Below are 10,224 nucleotides of genomic sequence, written 5' to 3' on the forward strand. Positions count from 1 at the left end.
CATTAAATTGTATTATAATTATATAATTTTTACATATAATTCTTTACAATATTATTTTACAGATTTACAAAATATTTAGAATTGTGTTGTAATTCTTTTTTTTTATCGTACTTTTCATTATTTACTTAATAACTTTTATACTGAAAATATAAAAAGTAATTACAAAATCATTGAGCAGCATTACTAGATATTTAAATAAACATTTTTATATAAAATTAATTAAGGAAATTAATTAAAATACATTTGATATTTTTCATTTATGTAAATAAAATTTATATAAATTTCTAATATTCAATGGTCATCTAGGCTTGTAGATGCTACCAGATGCTACCAATGATAATATTATTACATTAGAAAAAAATACATTAAAAAATATATGTATGTAAGAAAATTCATTAATTCTCTTTTCTCTTGGCATTACATTTTTAAAAATGAACTATCTATAACATAGTAAATCAATTATTAAAACGGATGCTATTAATAAAAATGAATATATTATGTAACAATCATAACTCATCATGTTAGATTAAAATATTGGAAATATAATAGACAATGTAGTGGACAGTAAAATAATACAGTGGGTTTTTTTATTGTCAACATTAGCGTTATTTAAATGCTTAGTCAAGATATAAATTTAAGGACGCCCTCTTCAGTTGATCGGTTTCCGTTAAACTCCTCAGTTCATGAAATGGCAGTGTGGTGTATTCTTATGCTAGGTGAAATCTTTTTGGAGGATAGTCAGAGTTTCAAAACACAAAAAAGAAATACTTTAAATTACTAAAGATTCCGATGTGCCAAACAATTAAAGAGATTTTGTGCGATGTCCTTTAATCCTTCTTCTAAGGTAAACAAGCTAAAATGAAAGAATATTTCATGCTTTTTATTAGTTAATTATTTTAGTTGACAGTTGAACATGGAATCCTTAAAATTATATTTTTTTGTTTAATTTACACAAATAGGAAACAATATTTTGAAAACCAAGGTAGCGAATTATATATGAATTCTTGGAAAAGTACTAGAAAAAGCAAAGACAATTTTTATGATAATATTTACGTAATTTGTATTTATTAAAAACCTTATTAGGTAGCATTTAAATAATGCATTTTCTACTGCATCAGTGACGACTGTTGTACAAAGATATAGAAAACACATTTCTACTTTTTTCATCACTCCTATTGTACTGTAGTATTGAATTATAAAATTAAATTATTATATAGTAATGCATATCTATGTATCAAATTATTATTTTATTTAATTAAAGGAACAAATAAGAAATTTAATTACATTTATAATACAAAATGAAATTGTTTACAGTATAGGTTATACATATTCAAATATTTATTTGAATAAAATGTATTGTTATTTTGGTGTAAAAGTTTAAAGATTTTCATGTTGTAATTTCATAACATGTATTAAAATCTTCTATCCAGTTTATATATATATATATATATATAATAATTTTATATGTTTCAGTACATAGATATAAACTTTTCTTTTGTATAATTAACAATGTGTATACATAATCAAAAAATAATTAAAAGGATTATGTATTTATATATAAACTCATTGCATTCAACCAGATTATACTTATTTTTTATATCTTATTTATATTGAACATTTTTATTAATGTATTCATAACAAATATAAAATTTAAATATAGGTTAAAATATAATTTCTTTTATATAATATATTAATTCATATAAAAAGCAATTATTTGCGACTATATTAATTGATTATTTTATAATTTTATGTATAGAAGAATTTTCTTGTGAAATTATATAGAATTTATAATAAACTATAATATTGTCCAATCTTTTATTCTTAATAAATAGTTAATATTTCCATCATAGTATAATGTACAAGTTAATAAAATGTTGAATTTTATATATTGATTATATAGTGATAATGGCACCAAGACGAGGTGAAGAGATATCTGTTAAAAGAGTAGCAGCATTAGGTTGCAAATTACCTGATCAATTGCCAGCTGGGGAAATATTAACGGATATTACTCAAAACAAATGGAAACTAGGACATGCAATAGGATATGGTGGATTTGGTGATATATACTTAGGTAATATTCCTTACTCGAATACCGTTTGATTGAAATAAAATTAGTGCCAACCGCGGTCAAACAAACAGAAACATACTTTAATAAATTACTTAAATGTTGTATTCACTATTTCATTATTTGTTGCTATTAATATTAAACTTAAAAATTTTACATTACAGCATCAAATGACATTAATGCTCCAATTGGACAAGATGCAAAGTATGTGATAAAAATTGAACCACATAATAATGGTCCACTATTTGTTGAAATGAATTTTTATATAAGAGCAGCTCGTAAACATATGAGTAAGTAACTTAGTTGTATATAACATATATATATGTTTCATATATATCTTCATTATTATGAATTTTAGTTGATACCTGGTGCAAATCACAAGGAAAAAGACGAATAGGTGTTCCAACATATGAAGGATCTGGTTCTCACATATATCGAGGGCAAAAGTATAGATTTTTAGTAATTCCAAGATATGGCATTGATATTGGAAAATTGTTTATATCAAATGGGAGAAAATTACCAATCAAACTTGTTAACAGGCTAGCTGTTCAAATGGTACTTTACTATAAAAATAGAAAATTTAGAAATTAGTTAATAATTTTGTAATTTTATTATTTTTCACATTTTTATAGTTAGATGCACTTGAATATATTCACAGTCAAGGATATGCTCATGCAGATGTTAAAGGATCAAATATTTTGTTGTCTTTAAGTGCAGAAGACATAACAACAAAAAAATTTCAAGCTTATTTGGTTGATTATGGATTGGCTTATCGTTTCCGTACAAGTGCAGGTGTACATAAGCCATTTGTTCATGATGAAAGAAGAGCTCATGAAGGAACATTAGAATTCACATCAAGAGATGCACATCATGGAAGTGAGTTTTATAAATTTGTTATGTGTATTTCATTTTTTACAACATAATTACACTTTAGTTTATTATAAATTGATATTACTGTAGCACACTCAAGAAGAGGAGATTTAGAAACATTAGGGTATAATATACTACAATGGTTGTGTGGCAAATTACCTTGGGAAAAAGAAGATAATAGTGTAACATCAGCAATGGATCCAGAAGAAGTCCATGCACAAAAAGAAATTTTACTTTCAAATTTATCATTATTTATGCATAAATGTTTTCCTTATAAAAAAGAACCACCTGGTAAGTTATTGTATTTTTTTATATCAATATTTCAAATATTTTTAAATTTAATTTTACTCAAATATGAAAAATAATGTAAACCCATTCTACTTTAATTAGACAAATTGCTACTTTAAAAATATTCATGACTGATATATTTAACAGATTTTTAACATTAAATATTAATAATTAATATTTTTTACCAGCTGCCATTATGGAGTATATGAAATATATTACTGAATTGGGATTTGAAACTAAACCTAACTATTCCTATCTACGTAGTTTATTTCAGTCTGGTTCTAGGCAAAAAAATGATGTTCCTACATGTTTGCACCCTTTAAGAGAATCTAATGAAAATATTTCTTATCCCATGTCTTTCAAACGACCGTACTTACGAGAAAGGAAACCTTGTAGGCCTGTAAATGGCGAGGTATACTTTTACATTCTTTATTAGTATTAAATCTTATTTCATAATAAAACAATATGCATTATTATTTTTAGATACGTATAACTCGAAATACACAACCTAAATATCCAGTTGAACGAAAAGAATTTTGTTGGGAAGCAGTGCTAGCGCTCCATCCTGATAAACTCGCAAAAATTAGTTTACAAACTCCACCTTCACCACTTACACCACCTCCATCTCCACCTCCTCCATCCTTACCTACATATGCCATGTTAAGCGTAATTCAGAGAATGAAAGAGAAACAATCAGGCGCATTTCGACATAAACCTTTACCAAAAACATTAGAGTGAGTATATTTAAATTATATACAATAACAGTGTAAAATAATTCTTTTTTTTAAACAGAGATCTTAAAACAAAGTGGATGACACCAGCTATGGAACAAATAGTTCAATTAAAAAAGAAAAATTCCTTGACAACGCTTTCTTTAGCGAAGGTTTCGCCACGTGTGACACGGTCCCGAGGGGCTCAATTAAAACGTAAGATACTTTTCAAACTTTTCTTATTTATATAACTCTACTGTTATCTATATTTTATATATTTATGTTTTTTAATTCATTATATATGATCTATTAGGACTTGGAAATAAAAAATCTTACAAACAAATACAAAGCAACAAAAGAAAAAAAGGTCCCTCAACATGAGTATAACAAACTTTACTAAATATTATACGTTTTCATTCCTTGAACAATGGAATCACAAACGAGTTATCTAAATAATGAATGAATTAAGTATTATTTCCTATTAATTCATTTAGATTTTGTAAGAATATACTCTTGATTAAACTCCTGTTTAAAGGACAAAATTTCATTTATTAGGAATGTCTCAGGTGTATTTAGAGCACCAACTTTTGTAAGACTGCTTATATATCATGATTTATTGTTTAACAAACTGTATATTAATATAAGATTTTTTTTTTTAGTAACTGTATCTCGAACAAATAATTATAAATAATTCAGTGGACACTTAAAAAAAATTACATTGCTTCCTTTAAGAATATAATTTCAATACAATTCGAAGAAGACTTGCTAACAGGCACAATAATGAGAAATCGTTACTTTTGCATATAAAAAAATATGCAATTTAATGTCATAATAAACAAATGATCTGAATGTTGCGTCGAAAACACGTTTCATCAACTTTTAAGAATTATTTGTTTATTTTATAAAATGAGTCAATAGCATGATATACTGAATAGATAATGTCAATATTTCATTAAGTTGTTTATTAAAATAAAGTATAGTTTTAATGTTTAAATTATATTTAATCTTTTTTTCTTTTTTATTACTATAATTATTTTGTAAGTTATAAGAGACTATGAGTGAACTATTTTATTATATTCGGACATTGTTAAAGTAATTTAATACTTTGATTTTGTAAGCCAGTCCTAAATGAATTACTCCTAATTCTCATAAAAATATAGAGATTAATTTATTAGCAAAAATTACGTAAAAGATTTCTTCGAAGTATCAAAATATATATTCAAGCATAGAGTCCCTAAATATTGTCTATAATATAAACGAAGTTGTAGTATACTTTGAAATAATACAATTAAAAGTAGTGAAATGTAGGTAAAAATAATACAACTGTAAACTGTTATTAATTCTCAGTATTAAGCCAATAAATGCTTACATATGATTAAAATATAACAGTTTATATTTGTTATTATAGTTACAATATATCAACAGGAATGCGTGTGTAGTATAAATAATACAATTAATATTATTTGGTTCTAGATTTTATATATGTACAACATGTAACTAGAAAATACACAGTTATGCTTCTAATATGTTGCAATATCTCATGTAATATTATCTTATGTCATTTTTTAGTAGAACTTAATCAAATTTGTATTGATTCAGATCTAATATTTACATAACATTGTTACATGAAATACAATTGATACTTGTATATATTTATATCATAAGAGCCATGTATAGATGGAACCGTCGATTTATTTACAGTAAATTTGTAATAACTAATTTGTATTTTTTTAAGTTACATGTACCTGTGCCAGAAAAGCAGTGTTGTTAAAGACTTAAAAGTGTGTTGTAATTAAATAAATACATGTGCATTTGTAATCTTTTTTTATAATGCTAGTATTTCATCATATTCTGATTTATTATATTTCACTAATATAAGATACCTGACATGAGCTTTTTTTATTTTCATGAATATTATTCTAATTTAGTTATAGAATATATGATTAAACATTTATTATATTAAGCAAACAATACATATATATTTATTAACAGCACTGCACAAGATTCTTAAAGTATTGTCAACAAGATTATTATAAAAAGAATATAATAAAATTTACTTGCGAATTTGTATTGCAAGGACGATTACTAATAGTATGAATGAATAATAAATAAATAGCAAAAATAATGCATATATACCAGATATAGAATTTAATTATATGTGTATGTTATCATACATTTTATATATTATTATATATTGTATTTGAAAAAATATAAAATGAAGTATATAAAATATATTGTTTAAATAAATTTATTTAATTATCTTTAAATTATCTTTATTTAATTATCATTTATTTAATTATTTATAGTTACATATTTATTAGTTAATGATTAATATAATTATTAGTAAAATAAGATATTAAAATTATTTTTTGATGTGACATGATTACATTAAATGGAAGGAAATTTATTGTACTTTATCACTATATAATATTTATAAATATTTTAATGAAATTATACTCAGTTTTTTTACTTCAAAAGATCAAAGTATAAAATTATTGTAAGCATCAAAATGAAATAAAGAAAAGGTGTCCAAAGATTTTGTAAAGAATAAATATTAAATACAAAAATGACACGATATATAAAACTAATATCTAATATGTATGCTATTACAATATCATTTTAAATTTTAAATATTACTAGCGCCACAAGTGAATGAACATTAATCATAATCATAGTAATGGGTATAGGTAGTAAATAAGTATACGTACTTAGATGCTACCACACCCGTGAAATATTTTGTAAATTTTAATATCTCACTCAGTATAAAGATTCTTAAAAGTTGTCACTAATAATAAAAATGATAAAATACCAAAGACTATATTGTTTTATCTTAATAATTACGAAGAATAAAGATCAGTGCAAAGTTAACCTTATTTCTTCGTTTTAAATATAATGTCACCATTCGTTTAGTGATTCAGATTTAAACTATTTTGAAAGAACGTTACACTAATATCTGCAATGTACTTACAATTAGTAGTATAAATAAAAATTGAATTATAGAAATTGTATTTATAGAATATTACAATATATAATGATAAGATTATTTCTACTTTTCTATTTCTGTGATCATATACTAAGCCAAAAATATGAGGGTTGTTTTCGAAGTTCCGCATTGGATCCCGATTTACCAACCTTAATATTAAATCATGCTAATGCACCTACAGAATGTATCAAAGAATGTCGTTCACGTTATTATATGTAAGTTATTGTCGTAATATTACTATAACGTTTATTACAAATGTTATAATATTTAATATTTTTAAAGTAAAATTTAATATTAATTCACATTAAAATTAATAGGTTTGCAGGATTAATGAATGGTCAACAATGTTTTTGTGGTAGTAGGTACGGTAGGAAAGGTATATCTACTTCTTGTACTTTTCTTTGTATTGCTGATCAGAACAATTATTGTGGTAGTCAAGATGCAATGAGTATTTATTCAACTGGACAAACAGGTATATTTTTAAAAAATACTATGTACTTTCATTCTATTTTGATATTTATAAACTTAAAAACATATATATTGAGGTCCTAGTCCACCAAGAAATGCACAAATAATTCACAGTGGATTTAATAATTTGCAAATTACATGGGAACCACCTAATATCAGAAATGGAAATATTACATCTTATACTTTAAAGGCAATGGTTGTTGAAACATTTGCTTCAAATTTAGTACCAGCCGTAGAAAGTCAGATTCAAGGTGGAGCTTCAAATAGTACCATTTTACAAGGCTTACAACCAGGCACAAAGTATAATGTATCAATCACTGCTGCAAACACCCAAACAGATAGTGAACCTACATATATTTTGGGATGGACTTTAATAGGACCACCTAATAAGCCAATAATGCCAAAAGTAATAGAACAAACAAGTACCACAATAACTGTTTTATTATCAGAGGGAAGTAGTGAATATGGTCCTGTTAGTACCTACCAAGTATTTGTTTGTCAACCTGGTACAATACCTCCATCAGGTCCTAATGTAACTTATTACAATTATGAAACATCAATACAGCAAAGTCTAGGATATTATACTACTGGAGAATTTGAATCTTCAGAATTTTACAAATATACAAAATTTGTAGTAGGAGATGGAAAAATGATTGGCGCATATTATAATGCACCATTAAATACTCAAGTAATGCCACAAATAGGCTTAACAGTAGTTTCTAAATTTCAAAGACAAGTGCAGTATGCTTATTCAGATCTAATTAACAAGCTGACGAATTATAATGAAAATGGAAATAACAATGTAAATTTGACAATTATCATACTATGTGTTGCAATTGGTCTTTTGGGAACGTTACTTATAGCTTCAATAATACTTTATTTAATATTGCGACAACGCCATGAAAAGTTTCAGATAAGGAAACTTCCAGAGCAACAAGAACTTACATTGCAAGGTCCATTGTACGAAGTTGACAATTTAGCATATATTCCAGAGGATGTACCTGAAAGGGTAAATCATTATCAAGAACTAAAAAAGAAGGTATGGATTATACCACAAAACTTATTGACGATTAATGACACTACAATACGTAGAGGGCGATTTGGGACAGTACATACAGGTGTTATTCAAAAAAATGACAAATCTTGTAGTGTAGCTGTTCATAGTATAGCTGACAAATTATTAAAAGTATCTGACAAAAGACATATGTTACGAGAACTAGATGTTTGTATTAAAGCATCTCCTATGAAATATCTTGCAGATCTTATAGGAACATGTGAAACTCATGATACATTACACGTTGTACTTGAATTACCACCTCAGACGTTAAAAAATTGTCTATTAGCTGCCAGATCTGGGAACACATTTCCTGTTGAACATATTCTACCTATAGGATCTATGATAGCATCTGCTTTGCAACATCTTGAAAATTATAAAATTATACATGAATATCTTTGTGCACGTAGTGTAGGTCTCTCAAATGAATGGATACCTAAACTAATGGGACATGGTATATCCAAATATGCTTTAGAAGATATAAAATATACTCGATGGATGTCTGTTGAGTGCCTTGGTAATAGAAAACAACACCAACCAGCAGTAGTCTGGGCTTTTGGTGTGCTTTTGTGGGAAATGCTTAGTATGGGTGGTACACCATATTCTAATTTTTCACTTGATAGTGAAGTGGAAGAAGCAATTGAGCGAGGAGTTAGATTACCACAACTACCAGATACTCCTGATCCACTTCACGAAGTTATGTTATCTTGCTGGAATATGGAAAGTCAGGAAAGACCAACATTTGCAGAATTAATAAGATTGGTAAGAATTATGTTTCATTTTATTTTAAATGCATGGAAATAAAATATTTCCTATTTCTTAGTCTGACTATCCCATTTTGCATTTTCAGGAAACCTTAAGCATTTGTCCAGTCACTGCAATTACTGAACCATATATCCCAGAACTAGAATTAAATTAATATCATTAATAAATAAGTGTTCATATTCATACATTTATGTGACATTATGTATTGTATATAACAATTTTGTTAAATATCTTTAAAAATCTATTTTTATGTATTCTAAAGTTACCGTTGCATGTAATTTGTGTATACTAGATTTTATATTTTTTTTTAAACTTTTTTTATACTATAGATTTTTATTTTATACTTCTGTATTTTTTTCTTATAAAACAGAGTATTATACAAGTATTATTAATACCTTTCCGTCCACTGAAGTGAAATCGAGAAAACGTACGATTTTCATAAAATAAATTTCTACTTAAAATATAATATAACATAAAGTATTTCTACTTTAAACTTTAAACACTCATAGGTAATGATGATCCGTTTTATGTTAAATTTCATAATAATTGAAAAAAAACTCAGCATAATACTTTAAATTTTATATTATTGTAAAACACTCGTAGTTTTATTGAAGAAAAAATTTTCATATTTTCAATTGTAAAAACCTTTCTTATATATATAATTGATAATTTTCTCACTGAATACAAATTTTACACATTAATAATTCGATTTACCTATATCTAAAAAATTATAAAATATCTATAAATAATAAAGCACTGATCCTAACTTTTATACCTGTAAACAATGTACTTACTATTAATGTTCATTGTAAGACTTTATTAGTTGACATTAACTTGAATAAGCATAAAATTTATTGCTTTGTATTTAAATATAAGAACATATGTATATTTTAAATTGTGTAATGTCTCAATTTTTATTTAATGTCACAGAGAAAATGTTGTAGTTAATGTTAAAATTAAAACTTTTTTAAATTACTTTTTAATTCAAAATATTTTTATAAATGATTTTATAATTATTTGT

At 25.4% G+C, this 10,224-nt stretch overlaps 2 protein-coding genes across 3 annotated transcripts; both read left to right on the plus strand.

Annotated features, from left to right (window-relative positions):
• Positions 1-553: 553 nt before the first annotated feature.
• LOC100646855 (serine/threonine-protein kinase VRK1) lies at positions 554-5,751 on the plus strand. 2 transcript variants are annotated; one of them, XR_001099230.3, is made up of 11 exons: positions 554-844; positions 1,901-2,071; positions 2,230-2,355; positions 2,424-2,620; positions 2,698-2,941; positions 3,026-3,226; positions 3,412-3,635; positions 3,707-3,957; positions 4,016-4,149; positions 4,247-4,522; positions 4,593-5,751. XR_001099230.3 is itself a non-coding variant. In XM_012315106.3 (10 exons), exons 2-10 carry the CDS (start codon positions 1,906-1,908, stop codon positions 4,312-4,314), a joined length of 1,611 nt encoding a protein of 536 aa, XP_012170496.2. In that variant the 5' UTR covers positions 554-844; positions 1,901-1,905; the 3' UTR covers positions 4,315-5,751. The 2 variants fall into 2 exon arrangements, 1 of the variants encoding a protein (XP_012170496.2); XM_012315106.3 differs by having other exon boundaries at positions 4,247-5,751.
• An 801-nt stretch (positions 5,752-6,552) lies between these two features.
• On the plus strand, positions 6,553-10,098 carry LOC100646733 (angiopoietin-1 receptor). The gene is made up of 4 exons (XM_003393476.4): positions 6,553-7,131; positions 7,234-7,388; positions 7,462-9,200; positions 9,289-10,098. Exons 1-4 carry the CDS (start codon positions 6,965-6,967, stop codon positions 9,355-9,357), a joined length of 2,130 nt encoding a protein of 709 aa, XP_003393524.1. The 5' UTR covers positions 6,553-6,964; the 3' UTR covers positions 9,358-10,098.
• Positions 10,099-10,224: the final 126 nt, after the last annotated feature.

Source organism: Bombus terrestris, chromosome 2, assembly GCF_910591885.1.
Source record: "Bombus terrestris chromosome 2, iyBomTerr1.2, whole genome shotgun sequence".
In the NCBI taxonomy this organism is placed as follows: domain Eukaryota; kingdom Metazoa; phylum Arthropoda; class Insecta; order Hymenoptera; family Apidae; genus Bombus; species Bombus terrestris.